The 18,547-nt window shown below is 42.3% G+C and overlaps 1 protein-coding gene across 1 annotated transcript; it reads right to left on the reverse strand.

Annotated features, from left to right (window-relative positions):
• Nucleotides 1–4,159: 4,159 nt before the first annotated feature.
• mturn (maturin, neural progenitor differentiation regulator homolog (Xenopus)) lies at nucleotides 4,160–16,871 on the reverse strand. The gene is made up of 3 exons (XM_028817879.2): nucleotides 16,390–16,871; nucleotides 9,997–10,119; nucleotides 4,160–5,767 (listed from the first exon to the last, which is right to left on the reverse strand). Exons 1-3 carry the CDS (start codon nucleotides 16,555–16,557, stop codon nucleotides 5,657–5,659), a joined length of 402 nt encoding a protein of 133 aa, XP_028673712.1. The 5' UTR covers nucleotides 16,558–16,871; the 3' UTR covers nucleotides 4,160–5,656.
• Nucleotides 16,872–18,547: the final 1,676 nt, after the last annotated feature.

Genomic DNA, 18,547 nt, shown 5'->3' on the forward strand with positions numbered 1-18,547 from the left:
GCGCGCCAACGCCTGCGTCACACGACACTCCTGCAGCGGAGTCTCAGGTGGTAAAGGCACAGCAGCGGCTGAGGGTGAAAATGAAGAACAACGCTTTGCAGCCCCGGGGGGCTTCCTGTTGCTCTTGGGTGGGAGTAGCTTTGGGTTTCGGCTCCTGTCTTTATACTTTTTGATGATTTCCGGCACAGAAACATCCGGGGGATTGGGATTACTGTGACAAATGAGCAAGAACTGTGGCCAAACATACTCGTTTTATTTTACTGTGAGGGTAGAAAGCAGACTTCGGTTTATTTTGCAGGGTCAATCCGAGTTAATATAAGCGATGTGTGCTTAATAGAAATCGCTAATTAAAACACTTAACTAATGATAGAAGACATAAGGTGAACCCATCAAGTGTGTCGTGTTTGTGAGAAGCCTCCCTGTAGTGGAATCGCATCGTCGGCCTCGGCGAGTTCCACGCCTGCCACTTTCTCATCAGATTCGGACCTCGGCTCCTCACTCACAGGGTGATCACGGGTTGAGGATTCAATTCCATTTGGCACAGAGGTTGTCCACTTGTGTGACCCCAGCAGTTGGGTGTCTGACAACATCAAGCCTCGGGGACAGCAAATCTTCTGCTGGCCACTGCTTAGTCCAAATAAAATATCTCTACAGCTTTAGAAAAAGACTGAGCTGCCAACGAGTTGTGTCCCGGGCTGTTTGTCATCACCTGCTTCTGTGCTTAACCCGCTGGGGTACGAGGTGTCGTTTCTTTAAACTGACTGGACTTCTGGCTACTTTGCCCTTATTGACGTCTCACACTCCACCTCGGTGAGCACTTATTTGGTTGCACTTGTGATTTGCAAGTTGCCTTTGGTGAAAGCTTCAGCTGAATAAAGACACGTGAATATGTAAAGGTTCGAATTTTATAATGTGAGCGGAAATTTCTCAAAGACTGGTCACCGCATGCGCAAAAATGGCTAAGCAAGTGTCACTGAAAAAGAACCAGCAGGGAGCCCAACCGTATCACCCACTGAAGGGAAAGATCCTTCCTGTTAACACAAAGGTACCTACTGTCACACACGTGTGTATGGGAGGCAGCTGAAGGGCCTGCCAGGCGGTGGCAGAGCCCTACGGCCCTTTATCTCACTTTCCTGCAGATCGTTCACAGGAAATTCTGCCTGGCCCCGATGACGTCACTTCCGGGCCCTTTGATGACATCAGTTTTGGTTCTGGACCTTTCGATGATGTCACGTCTGGGTCTCGGCCTACGGAGGAGGACCCCGATGACGTCATTTCCTTTACTGGCCTTTAAATCCTTCATCAATATCATCAGTTCCATTTTGAACTCCACTCTGTGCACTTCAGTGCGATACTCATACCCTCTTGCAGCCAGGGAATAACATACGGGTGGGCTCTGGCAAACCTTTTTATGATGTCTTGGTCCAACATTTTTTTGACACTACCGTTTGGTCAAACATGCGCATAAACTAGTGATGGACGTCAGCATTCACTTTACTGGCTCAATTCTTCTGAACTACAACAGTACCTATGGAAGGAAGTCAAATGAAATATTCAGGCCGGTGACAGGACAAGAAACACTTTTGGTGGGGGAATTTCAAGTATAAAATTAAATCATTTATATACCTGTCATGGTGAATGCTAAATTAAAGGGGTACGCATATGCATGACAATTCCAATATGGTGTAAACTGTGTTATTAAAATCAGAAAATGAGTCAACCTCTCAGTTCTTAAAGACGTTTAGCCTCGCAGTGCCGAGTAAAAGTCCTGACTGCTAACAAGGCTCTGGTGTTGGGCTTGGCAGTGTAGCTTAACTACCTGAGAATCACGGGGTCTGAGCCTGCTTGAGAATCGACACGACGAGAACGGAAATGGATTCAGTGTGACCTGAATGGGGTCTGCATGAGCAATAACTGGTAGAATTTAGAATAATAATTTCATAAGGTTCAGGTTGGGATGGGACTGTGGCGCAGTGGGTAGCGCTGCTGCCTCACAGTTAGGAGACCCTTCTGGGTTCGCTTCCCGGGTCCTCCATGTGTGGAGTTTGCATGTTCTCCCCGTGTCTGCGTGGATTTCCTCCCACAGTCCAAAGGCATGCAGGTTAGGTTCACTGGCGGTCCTAAATTGTCCCAAGTGTGTGTGCCCTGTGGTGGGCTGGCGCCCTGCCCGGGGTTTGTTTCCTGGCTTGTGCCCTGTGTTGGCTGGGATTGGCTCCAGCAGACCCCCGTGACCCTGTAGTTAGGATATAGCGGGTTGGATAATGGATGGATAAGGTTCAGGTTTGTGTGACTGTAACTGAATTTGTTAAATGTACAAAGAGATATAAATATATTAGTTTATATATTTTATTTAAAACAGTTCCCATAAGGTTTATATGTGCTGGTGTGTTATTGGATTGTACTTGTATGATGAACACGGCAGTCATCGGTGGGCTAGTTTTGCTTGTTGGGAAGGATTCACTTCGAAGTAATCGACTGACGGTACTTGCATGTGTTTTAAACGGCTATCTACAAAATGAAAAACAGTCATTACGCCACACGCACGCCATAGCACTAGTGGTGCACTCCACTGAATCGATTCGCTTGTGCCCACCAAATGCTTCCTATAAATAATCTTGATCCATCAGGCTTAAAAGTCAATACAGAGGTAAAGAGCGTAGGGGTAATTATTGAATCTGACATAACTATTAAATCACATATTAATCAGATCACTAGGACAGATTTTTTTCACTTAAGAAATATAACTAAAATTAGACCCCTTATAACTTTGCAAGATGCTGAAAAATGAGTTTTTGTTTTTAGTCGACTAGATTACTGTAATGCACTCCTCTTAGGACCACCCAAAAAAGACATCAATCGATTACAAGTGCAGAATGGAGCTACCAGAATCTTAACTAGGAAAAGAAAATCTGAGCACATCACCCCAGTCTGAGCGTCACTACACTGGTTACCTGTGCCATTTAGAATTGACTTTAAAATGCTGCTTATGGTTTACAAAGCCTTAAATAAACTCATCCCGTCCTCTATCTCAGAAGGCCTGTCACCTTACACTCCAAATCGTAACCTTAGATCTTCAAACGAGGATCTGCTTAGAATTCCAAGGGCTAAACTTAAAAGAAGTGGTGAGGCGGGCGGCCTTCTGATGTTATGCACCTCAAATCTGGAATACGAGTTTACCGATAGAAATTTGCCAGGCTAATACAGTGGGGCACTTTAAAAAACTCATTATTGTAACATGATTTCCTCATAGCTGCATTTTAATGTAACTCTGATTTTCTGTATATGCATTTAAGTACCATTTTTATCATCATCTCCACAATCCGTACTAACCCCTACTTTCTCTGCTGATCTTTTTCCCGTTTTCTGTGGTGGTGATCTGCACCCACCACTTGATCAGGGTGCCATGCAGTCCCTACATCGATGGATCAAAGGTCACATGTCCACATGATCATCATCTAATTCTTCCACGTGAAGCCTGAAAACCCTGAGGGCTGATTGAGATCACTGATGTGATGCAGAGTACCCAATGGGGGCTGGCCAGGTGGTCTTGTGGCCTCAAAGTCCCTGCAGATTTTTTTTTTTTTTTTGTCCTCCTGGCCATTGGTCCCTGCTTTATTCTTTGTTACTTGGTATTGCCTAATCTTATTTTTATATTTTTCTTTTTTCCTTCTTCATTTTGTAAAGCTACATCATTTGTATGAAAACATGCTCTAGAAATAAATGTTGTTGGCGAACTGAAAAGAACAAATCATTTGTGAATCGGCCATCGCTAGGACAAACACCTGTGTGGCAGAGGACCATGTAGGCTCACCAAGTAATGCAAATGTGAATTTTATATAGCGGATATATTAATTTAATTAAAAAAATAAAAGAAAAAAGAAAATACAGAGAGGATACTCCTTTAGTTACCGTATCAAAAAGGACACCTGGTTAATCCAAAGGAGAGCAATCCCCCTTATAAAGTGGGCAAACAAAAGAAAATGCTGGAGTGAATGACAACCAGAAAATGGAAGGCAGAGTGAAGTCATCGGCCTCATGTTCAGAAGACACAGGAAGGTCTCGGGTTAAGAAGAAGTTGCGATCCTGTGGCCCTTCACAACCTGACTGTGTATTTAGGTAGGACTTTACACTGAAAAATGTCCATTAATGGGAAATCAGCAAGAATGCATAATGCTTTACTGCTTATTGGAAAGAAAAACATCCCAGTCTTAACTAAAAAAAAAATGACAGTGAAGCAACATTACTATACTTTAAATCACAAATAAGTTAAAGAGTTTAAACCACAGGCATTTACAATAATATGTTGACCTTATGCTTAAACATCCAACAGTTATTAATAATGATACAATGAAACATGGAGTTGGGAAATGCAGAATAACGGCACAAAAATCCACTCCAAATGAGGACTGAGAGGTGAGCTCTGCGGAGGAATCGCATCCCCTTCCTTCCCTTCGGTGATATTCTCCGAGACGGCATAGTTAGGACTCTGGAAATTACAAGCAGCAGGTCCCACCATACAGCCTAAAGTTCAGCTGCTGACCGGTGATGGAGCTTACTGCAGGTTACAAATCGGTGGCAAGTGCGAATGAAAGCACGCATCGACTGAAAATGGTGACAAAGTACCTACTGTACTGTACTGTACTGTGCTAATCCTCAGCATTACAGATGGCTGCTGTTTTCATTCACATCAAGAGCTAATTTGCTTTTAATGGAAACTAAGAAAATAGGGAATTGTTAATTGACAATTAATATTTAGTGGAAAAGAACGGTACGGGGCTTTATGTGCTCGTTCGTAAGTGTGTAATTAATAATAATCTTTACATTTATATATCGCTTTTCTCACTATGCAAAAGCACTCTCCACGCAGGTAGGACCTGGAAAGCGAACCCACAATCTCCTTACTGCAAAGCAGCAGTGCTACCAGTGTGCCAACTGCCGCAAGTCGGGATGTCTTCCAATCTACCGGAACATGAACATTTTTTGTGAGCTGCAAACACAGCGATGACTCCCCCCTATTAGTACGAACATCACTTCTCTGTGTTGACAAAGAGTCCATCAAGTCAGTTTACTGAATACAACTTAAACACATGCTTCCTCATTACACCGTTACTACGCGGGCATCAGTGGGACACATTCCAACAAAAAGAAATCCAAAAACGCAGACAGTTTCTTATGAGCAGGCACATTTTTCAACATGGCAAATATATATATATATATATATAATTAAACTCTACACTTGAACATGGATGCATAAGGAAGGTCCCGCAGAAATAAAAGTGAAACCATACATTATCGGTTGTGAAATATTAATCACTGCCCTTTAGAAACTGCTTCTGGAATTGACAGTTAAAAGACACCGGCACAAGCATGAACAGAGCCAACCAATCATGGTGATTTTGAATTGTGCCCTGATCTTTCAATTTCTTGAAGAGGTAAATGATAAATATCCCAAATAAGATCTAGCCACACTTGCACATTTTTGAAACTTTTCTCCGTTTATGGGATTATTCATCTATTTGACATTGTAAGCATTACTGTGTAGCAATAAAAGCGACACTTGCAGAAAGCGAGGTCCCCTCCAATGTGGCATGATCAAAGAAAACTCTTCACCGAGTAAACCCACCAACCCTTTCCCAACCCCACTCTGTCCACTGTGTTACTGCTGGCTAACTCCCATTTGTGGGTGGTCAGCTTCTGCTTCCTCCTCTTCCACATCTGCATGGTATTCTTCAAAGGCATCTTCATCTAAGTCAGGAAGCCCCAAGATCTGCACAAGAAACAAACCAGCAAGGAAGGATGAAGTCCCAAATCTCACAAAGCAAGTTGTCAGTGGCTGTGAGTTAAAACAATACAAAACGTTCTGGCCAAGTGCCATGGTAGTGCAGCTCCATGCACCTTCCATGAAAGGTGCATTTAAAGGGATTCTCCATCCAAAAATGATTTCACAAAAACCCTATGTACTTTGGACTGAAGGCCAAGAAAAATGTTTGTCATCATATTTTCATGCAGAACAAAGTTTCTGATAGACGTCTATGATGACAAACACTGGATAATTGCAAACAATGCCAAAATGTTCATGAACACTCATGTCGTATAATGCACATGTCAGCTCATCCAGTCATCTGCTCACAATTTCTCAAATGCATGTATTTTTACTAAAATATTGCTTAATAAGCCAATTCACTGCACAATGGAGAGATTCTGAAGGACTGGAAATCCCATTATATAAAAAGGGTGACAGGGCAGATCCCAGCAACTAGAGGCCAGTAAGCTTAACATGCATCACAGGAAAATTAATGGAAGGAATTATTAAGGATAAGATTGAGCAACACCTGGAAAGGACAGGAGTTATTAGGAACAGTCAGCATGGGCTCAGAAGAGGGAGGTCGTGTTTTACTAACATGCTGGAATTCTATGAGGAGGCAACAAAAGGATAAGACCAGAGTGGAACAGATGAGGTTATTTATCTGGCCTTTCAGAAAAGGTGCCACATGAGAGGTTGGGCATCAAATTAAAAGAAGTGGAAGTTCAGGGTGATGTTTTTAGATGTGTGCACAATTGGCTCAGACACAGGAAACAGAGGGTGATGGTGTGAGGAACCTCATCAGAATTGGCCGATGTTAAGAGTGGTGACCCACAGGGGTCAGTGCAGGGGCCGTGGCGATTTTTAATATTTATAAATGATTTAGATAGGAATATAAGTAACAAGCTGGTTAAGTTTGCAGATGATACCAAGATAGGTGGATTAGTAGATAATTTGGAATCCATTATATCATCACAGAAGGACTTGGACAGCAGACAGGCTTGGGCAGATTTGTGGACGATGAAATTTAATGTCAGTAAATGTAAAGAATTCCACATAGGAAGTAAAAATGTTAGGTTTGAATACACAATGGGCGGTCAGAAAATCAAGAGTCCACCTTATGAGAAGGATTTAGGAGTTGTAGTGGACTCTAAGCTATCGACTTCCCGACAGTGTTCAGAAGCCATTAAGAAGGCTAACAGAATGTCAGGTTATATAGCGGCTTGATGTGTGGAGTTCAAGTCACAGGAGGTTCTGCTCAAGCTTTATAACACACTGGTGAGGCCTCATCTGGAGTCCAGTGTGCAGTTTTGGTTTCCAGACTACAAAAAGGACATAGCAGCACTAGGAAAGGTCCAGAGAAAAGCGACTAGGCTGAGTACAGGGGGTGAGTTATGAGTGAAGATTAACAGAGCTGAGCCTTTACAGTTTAAACAAAAGGAGATTAAGAGGAGACCTGAGTGAAGTGTTTAAAATTATGAAGGGAATCAGTCCAGTGGATAGAGACGGTGACTTTAAAATGAGTTCATCAAGAACATGGGGACACAGTTGGAAACTTGTTAAAGGTACAGTAAATTTCGCACAAACATTAGGACGTTTTTCTTTAAACAAAGAACGATAGACATTTGGAATAAGCGACCAAGTAGTGTGGTGGACAGTAAGACTTTAGGGACTTTCAAAACTTGACTTGACGTTTTTTTGGAAAAAATAAGTGGATAGGACTGGCGAGCTTTGTTGGGCTGAATGGCCTGTTCTCATCTAGAGGGTTCTAATGTTCTAACTTCTGGAATACACTCTTGTGAATGAAAATGAAATGCGCTCAGACACAAACGAGCATTTGCCTCCTGTCATTATGTTTAAATTCATATCCACGACTGGTGTACCTCGTTATTATTTAGCAGCAGTTGGTGAAATTACACCAGTGAACTGACATTCTGCAAGTTTGAGGTGTATTCTCTTCCTCATATTGTTTCTGCTCGCTTTAATCTTTAGCTTTTTGGTTTTTTTTTTGTTACTATCATGTGAATTTCCCATTGGGATTAATAAAGTATCTATCTATCTATCTATCTATGAAGCGCAATGGAAGACAAATGAATGAGGGAGAGAGGCCATTCAACCTTTCAAATGCCTGTTCGTGTTTGAGTGTGTTCCATGTTTATTCACAAGAGTGTTTTCTCAATGTGGTTTATTTAACAATATTTTGGTAAAAATACATTTGTTTGGGATATTGTGAGCATATAAGTGAATGGCTTCACATGTGGAATATGTGACACAAGTAACGGGAGATTTCTTTATGGAGTTTTTGATCTTGTTTACTGTTATCCAGCGTAGGCCATTAAAGACGCCAATTCCATCAGAAAGTTAGTTATCTATGCTCTGCATGAAAACATTAGATTAAAACATTTTCTCAGTCATCACTACAAACTACATGAGGTAAGTAAAATATGATAAAGAAAAAAAACACTCAGCCCAAAAATGATATTTTAAGTGCCAGCAGGAAACAGCAGTTGACATTTGTCCTATTGGCCCAGCATATTATTTGGCAAATAAAAGTTGGGATGGGCAGACATTTATGATCTCAGAGGGGGAGCGTCAATTCAGATGTATAGTACTGTGCAAAAGTTTTAGGCAGGTGTGAAAAAATGCTGTAAACAAAGAATGCTTTCAGAAATATAAATAATGAGTGTTTATTGTTATTAATTTACAAAATGCAAAGTGAGAGAACAAAAGAAAAATCTAAATCAAATCAATATTTGGTGTTACTACCTTTTGCCTTCAAACCAGCATCAATTCTTATAGGTCCACTTGCACAAAGTCAGGGATTTTGTAGGATTCTAGTCAGGTGTCTGATCAAACAGTTCTACCAAACAGGTGCTAATGATCATCAATGTCACATGTTGGTTGAAACACAGTCATTAACTGAAACAGAAACAGCTTCAAACTGGGTGAGGAACAGCCAAACTCTGCTACCAAGGTGAGGTTGTGGAAAACAGTTTCATGTCATGGCAAGATTGAGCACAGCAACAAGACACAAGGTAGTTCTACTGCATCAGCAAGGTCTCTCCCAGACAAAGATCTCAAAGCAGACTGGGGTTTCAAGATGCGCTGTTCAAGCTCTTTTGAAGAAGCACAAAGAAACGGGCAACGTTGAGGATCGTAGACGCAGTGGTCGCCAAGGAAACTTAGTGCAGCAGATGAAAGACACATCAAGCTTATTACCCTTTGAAATCGGAACATGTCCAGCGGTGCCATCAGCTCAGAACTGGCAGAAACCAGTGGGACCCAGGTACACCCATCTACTGTCCGAAGAAGTCTGGCCAGAAGTGGTCTTCATGGAAGAGTTGCAGCCAAAAAGCCATACCTCCGACGTGGAAACAAGGCCAAGCGACTCAAGTATGCACGAAAACATAGGAACTGGGGTGCAGAAAAATGGCAGCAGGTGCTCTGGACTGATGAGTCAAAATTTGAAATATTTGGTTGTAGCAGAAGGCAAGTTATTCATCGAATGGCTGGAGGGTGGTACAATAATGAGTGTCTGCAGGCAACAGTGAAGCATGGTGGAGGTTCCTTGAACGTTTGGGGCTGCATTTCTGCAAATGGAGTTGGAGATTTGGTCAGGATTAATGGTGTTCTTAATGCTGAGAAATACAGGTAGATACTTATCCATCATGCAATACCATCAGGGAGGTGTATGATTGGCCCCAAATTTATTCTGCAGCAGGACAACGACCCCAAATATATAGCCAAAGTCATTAAGAACTATCTTCAGTGTAAAGAAGAACAAGAAGTCCTGGAAGTGATGGTATGGCCCCCACAGAGCCCTGATCTCAACATCATCGAGTGTGTCTGGGATTACATGAAGAGACAGAAGGATGTGAGGAAGCCTACATCCACAGAAGATCTGTTGTTTGTTCTCCAAGATGTTTGGAACAACCTACCAGCCGAGTTCCTTCAAAAACTGTGTGCAAGTGTACCTAGAAGAATTGATGCTGTTTTGAAGGCAAAGGGTGGTCACACCAAATATTGATTTGATTTAGATTTCTCTTTTGTTCATTCACTGCATTTTGTTGATTGATGAAAATAAATGATTAACACTTCAATTTCTGAAAGCATTCTTTGTTTACAGCATTTTTTCACACCTGCCTAAAACTTTTGCACAGTACTGTATTTCAAACCAAGTGTGCTCAACTCACCGGCCTAAAGGATTTGAAGACCTTGTCTAGGATTTCAGGCAGTGTCTTCTTGCCACATGAGGAGATGTAGTCCTGAGCATGTTGAAGAAAAGGTAGGCAATCCTCACTTTCACTCCACACGTGCTTGAAAGGAAGAGAGATAAAAAAGAAAGCTCCATTAGTACATGAAATCAGCCCAAGACAACCTGAATGTGCCTGTGTTATGTTACAGCCAGGCTTACCTGGCTCCTGTTTATTTCTGTTAATACTGTTATGTTTATTTAGTATTTATGTATTCTGTATTCAAGGGTCTTGAAACTATTCCTTGTATTTTGTGTGTGAAACCCCAAAAGGTGGGGGTCACTAATGTGGGACCACAGTCGGCCTTTATTTGGAGGTCAAGGAGATGAAGCTACCAGAGTGTTACTGAACTTTTTAAAGAAAAGATTGCAGATGCAAGTACTGTATTGATTGTTCTCGTTTTTGTAGATTATTGCTTCGGTTTTTTTGAATTCTGATCGTGGATGTGATTGTTTGTCTTGGATGGTTTTTAAGGCACATCCTTATGCCTCATTTGGGCCTTTTTTTGCTATTTTTGTACTATTGTACAGGTCAGCGAGTATGCATTGGTACAGCATGTTGCCACATCCACCTCACAATGAAATGGTTCTGGATCCCAGTCGGCAATCCCCCAGGCAGACACACGGTCCAGTCCCACCCTCCAGAAATGACCTCATATCTGTCACAGCCAGTTATTACGTGGGCATCCCCTTGGTCAACAATGAGGACCCTGCAAGCTGGATCACCTCGTGGGAATTGTGCCACATGGCCATAGTGCTGTAACTGACTGACGCTCCCTCAAAATGCAGGTAATGTGCCTCATTAAGGACTCCATGAGCAAAACAAAGGCAAACCAGTGGTACCCAAAGATTCTCCGAAGAGACACAGAACTAAAGGAGTCCAGTCTTCGTCTCAGGTCACTGGATAGCGTCCATGTCTTGCAACCATATGGAAAAACAGGAAGCACCAGGACTCTAAAGACTTGGACCTTTGTCCTTTTGCATAGATATCAGGAGCACCACACACCCCTTTCCAGCGACCTTGTGACCCCTCAAGCTCTCCCAATCCATCTACTGACTTCATAGTAAGAGTCAGAGACATGAATGTCACTACCATGGTAAGTAAACCTCTCGATGAGGTTGACACTCTCTCCGCAGCGAGACACACTGCTGATGGCTGTGCCCAAGAGGTCATTAAAGGCCTGGATCTTGGTGTTTATCAGGACCCTCGCAAGCCCAGACACTCAGACCCCTCACTCAGTCTCTCGAGAGCCCCGATCAGAGTCTCCATTGACTCCGTGAAGATCACAGCATCGTCAGCAAAGTTAAGATCAGTGAATCTTTCTTCACCAACAGATGCCCCATAGCTGCTGGACCTCACGACCTTGCCCAACGCCCAGTCCATGCAAGCACTGAACAGAGTAGGGGCAGAACACACCACTGACGAACCCCAGAATAAACTGGGAAAACACAGAGGGTCTGCCTCCAATCTGCATAGCACACAGAGTACCAGTATACTGGCCAGCCATGATATCCAGCAATTTTGGGGGATCCTGCGAAGTCTCAGGAGGTCCAACAGGGCAGCTCGATCAACCGAGTCAAACACTTTACGAAAATCAACAAAGGCTACAGTGAAACTCTGCCGATATTCACGTTTGTGCTCCATGAGAACCCTCAGTGCCAGGATGCAGTTGATGGTAGACTTTTTAGGTGCAAAACAAGAATGCTCCCGTCGCTGGTAATTGAGCAAATGATCACAGATCCTTTTGAGGATGGCCCTAGGAAGGACCTTAACCGGCACGGTGAGCAGTGTTAATACCATGTATTTGTCACAATCCAGGTGATCACCGTTCCCTTTCCAGATAGGGACAAGAAATGCCATTTTCCAATCATTTATAGAAAATGATTAATTAATATACTTTTTGGTGATGTGCTAAAAGTTACAGGTTTGTGGTTTCTTCACTCTTGAAGAGTATTTTCATGAAATGGCGATGTTTAATTTACTCTCTCTATATATAAAATCCTAAGCCTAAAAGTGCAAGGACTTTGTGCAATGATTTTACGTGACGTTTTTATGTCATGCTTTGAATCAAGCTTATTTTAAAACCTACATATGTATGTTTGGTATCATTCTTTTCAGAATTTATCCAACTTTATGTGATATTGTTAGATTTTCAGATTCTTATTCCATTTTTAAATTATAAATTAAAATATCAAGAAATGGTTTTTATTTTTGATTCAGTAAATTTCTTTCACAGAAACAAACTATATAAAAAAAATTCTCTTCATAACACCAATGTCTGTATTTCGGTGATTTAGTCAGCTGAAGGTCGAGTTATGATGACCCATTGCATACCACTTTAGTCTTTACGTGATTTTTCCTGTTATTTTATTTATTTTTTTAAGTTTTTTTATCTATAAGAATGTCAATTAAAACGAATGGATCTATTTAGTCTCTTATAAATACTCATCGAGCTTAGTGAATCTCAGTTTAACGGGAATACTCCAATCGGTAAGAGAGGAAATATTTTCTTCTCATTTCATGATTTTTACTACATTAAAATAGTATTTTTCTTTTACATATTTATAGAATTTCATGATTTTGACTCCAATATATATTTTTCTTCTGTACATTTACAGATTTTACTAATATTCTGGCCACAAACTTGGGATTGGGCGCCGAAGGCACTGGGGGGGGGGGGGGGGGGGGGCTTGCCCCCCTAGTATTATTATAATAATACTATTTAATATCAAACTATAAAGTATCCTCAAAAAAGTGTGTACATCTGATCATCTCATTGTCCTCATACAGAGCCCACACTCTGGGGATATATTAAAATATTAGGACTGAGGATGGAGAAAATGTCTGATTCCAATGGTAAAGCAGTTAGGCAAGGCTGCATATGGGTGCCAAATCTGAGCACAGAATGAGAGAAGCTGGGCTGGAAAAGTGGATTTAAAATTACTAGAAGAAACATCAACAACCTTCACTATGCGGAGGATACCACACTGACAGCTGAAAATGAAGAGGACTTACACACCCTTAAAATGAGAGTAAAGTGAGAAGATGGCACTGCGACTAAATGCCTAGAAGACTAAACGGATGACAACTCCCATGACAGCCAATTTTAGAGATGATGGCGAAGAGGTGGAAGTGCTAGATGAGGATTGATCCTACAAGACAGAAACTAACAGGGAAGGATCCGGCAGTCAAGATGTTTTCTTGAGGTTATCTCTGGGAAAAGCCGCCATGAAAAACCTAACAAAGATTCTCACATCTAGAGACATAGCTATGAAGACAAAGACCTGGGTTGTTCAGATGATGCTTTTTTTCCATGATACTGTACGGATGTGAACGCTGGACTTTGAAGAAGCAAGGTAGGAAGAGGACTGACGCCTCTGATCTGTGGTCTTGGCAAATACTTTCAAGAATAAAACAGACAGCCAGGAAAACAAATAAATGGATATCAAATCTGGACTTTCACTCAAGGAGCAGCAAATATACTTACTGTAGGTCTTCTCATGATGTGTCCTAATTCCCTAATAACAAAAATATACTAATCTCATTTGAGTCTGGTGAATATTCTGATGATCAGTAGAAACTAAATTACAAATTCCATGAACAGCTATAAAGAGGGCATGTTGGCTTCTCAGGATTTGAGCGTGAGAGAGCCCCGTGGTCTGACTATCAACTACTTGCCTCTGTGTAACAGGTCAGTGGGCTCCACTAGGATTACAACTTCCTCTATCAGCGTTTTCTTATTTAATTTTTTTTCCCACTTAACATTTTCTTTATTAGGTTATAGTGTCGGCTGTATGTGCCATCTGTTGGAATGAAAAGTAGAATGCATTATATTAGTGCACCTTTGAAATGGGTGGGTCGAGAATGATGCCCTTGACTGAGCATGTCACGAGCGACATCACAGGGACTAGAACTGCAGTTCCAATGTGTTGAATTTATTTCAGTGAGGTGACACTTTGGCACTTAGATTTAAGTGCTAGACCAGTAGGCCACAATTTGCATTTGACCAGGCCGGCTAGTTCTTTACTGCTTAGCATTCTAGTGGGTCTGACTCTGAAGGGGCTGCAGCGTCACCAACAAAAACAGAATACAGTATATCACATTGTAAAACGGAGCAGTAAAATAAAGTGCCAAGAGTCAATTCTAACCAACCAGTCTAACAAGCAAGTATTGCACTAGGCTGGCAGCTTTCTCTCAGACCGAACTCGCCCACTAAATCCACAACTCCAGGTGTTGGCATCAGGTCTCTGGCTCAGCTTTCTGAGGATAAAAAAAGCAAACGGTTCAAATACTCAAGAGTCAGGAATCTTCTAAATGTGTTTAACTTTGATAAACATCCAGAGGCTCCACTTATGACCTGAACAAATGCAATTCTTACCATTTGATATCATAACAATTATGTTCACTACTATATTTTCATTTTATTTACAGTGGATTTAGAAAATACCCAGACCCCCTTCACTTTCTGCACACTTCATTGTGTTGTAACATTTGCCAATTTTGCCCATCTCTTTGCACTGAATAACCCAATAGGACAAAGTGATAACATGTCTTCAGAAAGGTTACAAAATATATTCAAAATTAAAACTAAAATCTCATATATTCAGACCCTGTGCTGTGGCACTCCACGTTGTGCCCAAGTGCCTCCTGTTTGGACACCAGGCACTGCTCATCTTCTGCTTAATACCCACCCCTACGGTGAGGCACAGTGGTGGCCATTATGGGGATACAGGGAGACTGTTGAAAACAGAAGGAAGGAGGAGTGCAGCCAAACACAGAGAGGTCCTTGAAGAAAACCTGCTCCAGAGTGCATGCCACCAGAGCGATAAGACAATGACCTGAAGCATTCAGCCAAGACAACACTGGAGTAGTGATGGATCAGTTCAAAATGTTGGACTTCTGTATGAATATCAGCTTTAGGACCTCAGTTCCAGTACTAAAATGTTTCTTAAGCAAATAATAGACATAGATGTGAGAAACTTTCCCTAACAGCAGTAACATATTTCTTAATTTTATATTTCACTCATATGTTAATAAACATTCACTAGTTTAACTTATGGGCTGAACAGATATCATTCTTGTTAGTTAATAGTTGAATTTTAAAGTTGGTTTAATTTTTATATATGCATTATGTTCACTTCTATACTTATTTGTACAAAATTATGTGTGATGTGTTTTAAATGTGATGTCCTTATCTCTCTGTAAAACCCTGAGGACAAACCAAGAATTTCCTTCTTGGGCCAATAAACCAGAGTTGAACTGAATAGATTATTGATTGTCCCCTGGTCTACTTTGTCATTAATTATAAACTTAAGACTTAATGATGCAAACTCTATAGAAGAAAGGTAAATTACTAGGACAAGGACAAGAGAACAGAGCAGTTACAAGAAATGGAGAAATGCCACTCATTGTAAAGGTAAACCTCACATACCAAATCTGTTCAAACACAGTTGCCTGAAGGAGGGGCCTAAGTTGCCTTGAAAGCTTACATATTGTAATCTGATTAGTTAGCCAATAAAAAATGTCATTTTGCTTGACTTCTCATTGCATCCATACTGGCTAACATGGTACAACACCCTGCTAACAAAGAATAAGACAAAAATTGGAGATAATTGAACAGTGAGATCAAGGGATCGTGAAACAGACTAAAATAAGAACCTGCAGCCAAGATGCCCGCCCCCCAATACTGAATTTGACACCCACTGATCTGGTGAGCCAGTTGAGAGGAATGAATCTGCAGCCTTGTGGATTGAAGTTCAAATCCAGTTCTCTGAGGACCAGGCCCATTCATCTAAGTAAAGCTACGCCACCCAACCCCCCCCCCCCCCCCTGCTAACTACCGTCCCCACCATACATACATCCATCCATACATACATACATACTACGTCCAATCAGCCTCGTTTCCATGTTGGGGCGGTTACATACGCACATATCGCGACACAGTCTGTTCGCCATCGTCTATTATCGCCTGCGTTATTCCAATATACAGTATTAACGTCAGCGATGTTTGCATACATGACGTCATTATCACATCACCTACACGCGTACCGTCCCACTTATCACGCATCACCAAATGCCAATCAGTAACCTGACACCAGCGTGCCGGGCTCGGTGCGGGTTCCTCCTCTTCCAGAATCGTCTATGCGCCCAACAAGCAGCGGCCTGACTCGAGTCAGGCCTCCCAGCCGCCAGAGGAAAGGGACGCACGTGACGCGATGTCACCTGGGGGGGTTTGGAGAGGTTCTGGCTCCCGAAAAACGGCGGCGCCCCCCCCCCTACAATCCCACCGCCGATAACCCAACCACAGATGACGACGACCAAGGCCACACTTACAAAATTCTCCGCTCCTCCGTTCATGTCGGGGCAGAGGACGTAGAAGGAGAGGCCGGGATCTGCGTAGAAATCCAGCCGTCTCTCGTCGGTCTCCTCCGCCGCGATGAGGTCGAAAGGGATGCCGGAGCACCATTTCTCCGCGATTTCCACCAGCTGTTTAAAATCCATCCTTCCTTGAGGAGTCGGCGACCGGATACGGAGCGGTTTGTCTGGAGAGTGGCTGGCACACACACACACCTGGCGAAGCGGGCGCTCCGCGAACGTGGCTACACGACGACAGTTCCTGGGCTGCACTGCCTGTCACTCGAGACGTGGGCACATGACGGGACAGGCGTCACGGCTTGATGACACGCGAGTTTTTTTCTCGAAATATGTTTTTTTTTGTTCCCCTCGGCGAGTCCGCAAGCGACTGAACGTTACAGGGCTGCAGGCTGAGCGGGGCAGGGGGTGTCAATAGCGTGCATTGTGAATGAAAGCGTAACAACGCGGTGACGACACTGGCCAAACAGCCAATCGCAGCTCAGGCTGGCGCTGTCTATTTACAAAAAAAAAAAAAAAAGCCGCGGACCCGATGGAGAGGCGTCATCTTTCGCAGACTCGCATTGGTGGCTGCACGTGATTGACAAGCAATCGCAAAAGTCGATTGGTTGTGTTAGAAGATGATTGGTTGCGTCTCCGCCCAAACCCCGGCATTCGCAACGCGGGGCAGACTTGGAGTTATAGCAGTAGCATTACAAGAGGGACATTTACTGGCGTGAACTGTACTGGGTTTAAAATAAAAGATCTGTACACATGTAAAATATGTCCCTACGCTTTATCAGCCGAGAATGAATATACGCAGCGTTGGGGGTTAGGGGGCTGTACCGGGAGCGCCCAGCTGGCTTTCCTACAAATCTGTGGCTACATCATTTTTCGTGCGGACAACGGGCAGGTCACAGCGGATCGGGGTTGGACAAAGGCAGGATGCACCGTAGTAGGGTTGCTAACAATGTCTAACCAAAATGAAAATGCACAAAGCTGTACTGACCATGACCTGGCGTCATAGAATTCGAGAAGGCTTTGTGAAGGAGTGTTGTGCATAGCTCTGAGTATTTTAAATATCTTCATGAGGAAAAACACAGCTGCTTACCTGATTGCTTTGATACTGGGGTGTGCTTTGCTTGTGCTTGCTCGCGCCCCCTTGGCTAAACAAGTCGGTAAGGGGATGCCATTAGACTATATTTCGACATAATCTAGTCATGTAGAGCAGGGGTAGGCAACGTCGGTCCTGGAGTGCCACAGTATGTGCAGGTTTTTGTTCCAACCCAGTTCCTTAACGAGAACTCAATTATTGCTGATGAAGCACATATTGCTTAAGTGACATTTTAATGCTTCATTTTAGTGGTTTCGCTTGTTAAGGTTCTCCAACCTTAATTGCTTATTTCAATCTTAAACTGCCGCATTCAGTGTTTTAATTGCTCCTTATTAGCAATAAGATGTAAAAGACAAAGCAGCCAGCAGTTCTCCAGCTAGCTTTTTTCCAATTACATCTGTGTGTGTTCATCATGCACGGTTTGATTTAATAAAACACTTAATAGAAAAATGTGACAGACTGAAAATGATCTGTTTTAGGCTTCAAATCATTTGGATGATATCCTTGGAAAGGAAAAAAATCTACGATATAAAAGCCTTACATTGCACAGACTAACAAGCCATAAAATTAAATAAGGTCTGAGATTGGCAATGATTGGTTTCTAATTAAGCAATTGGGTTGGAATGAAAACCTGTAGCCACTGCGGCTCACCAGGACCGACATTGCCTACCCCTGTTTTACATCTTATTGCTAATAAGGAGCAATTAAAACATGAATGCAGCAGTTTAAGATTGAAATAAGCAATTAAGGTTGGAGAACCTTAACAAGCGAAACCACTAAAATGAAGCATTAAAATGTCACTTAAGCAATATGTGCTTCATCAGCAATAATTGAGTTCTCGTTAAGGAACTGGGTTGGAACAAAAACCTGCACATACTGTGGCACTCCAGGACCGACGTTGCCTACCCCTGATGTAGAGCACAATTAATTTTATATGCTTTGTATTTCACAATCAAGAGATTGAAATTGCCCTTGGCTTAAAAGATAACAAACCTATTATTGACCTTATTTTACTTAATTTTCCAT

Source organism: Erpetoichthys calabaricus, chromosome 13, assembly GCF_900747795.2.
Source record: "Erpetoichthys calabaricus chromosome 13, fErpCal1.3, whole genome shotgun sequence".
Taxonomy (NCBI): Eukaryota; Metazoa; Chordata; class Cladistia; order Polypteriformes; family Polypteridae; genus Erpetoichthys; species Erpetoichthys calabaricus.

Excerpts from the sequence above, each read along its gene's own strand:
- mturn (XM_028817879.2), bottom strand. The coding sequence starts at position 16,557 with ATGGATTTTAAACAGCTGGTGGAAATCGCGGAGAAATGGTGCTCCGGC. Across the intron at positions 10,120-16,389 it reads ACGGAGGAGCGGAGAATTTT|CACGTGTGGAGTGAAAGTGA; the intron begins GTAAGTGTGGCC and ends CTTCCTTTCAAG. Across the intron at positions 5,768-9,996 it reads TCTTCAAATCCTTTAGGCCG|ATCTTGGGGCTTCCTGACTT; the intron begins GTGAGTTGAGCA and ends TTTCTTGTGCAG.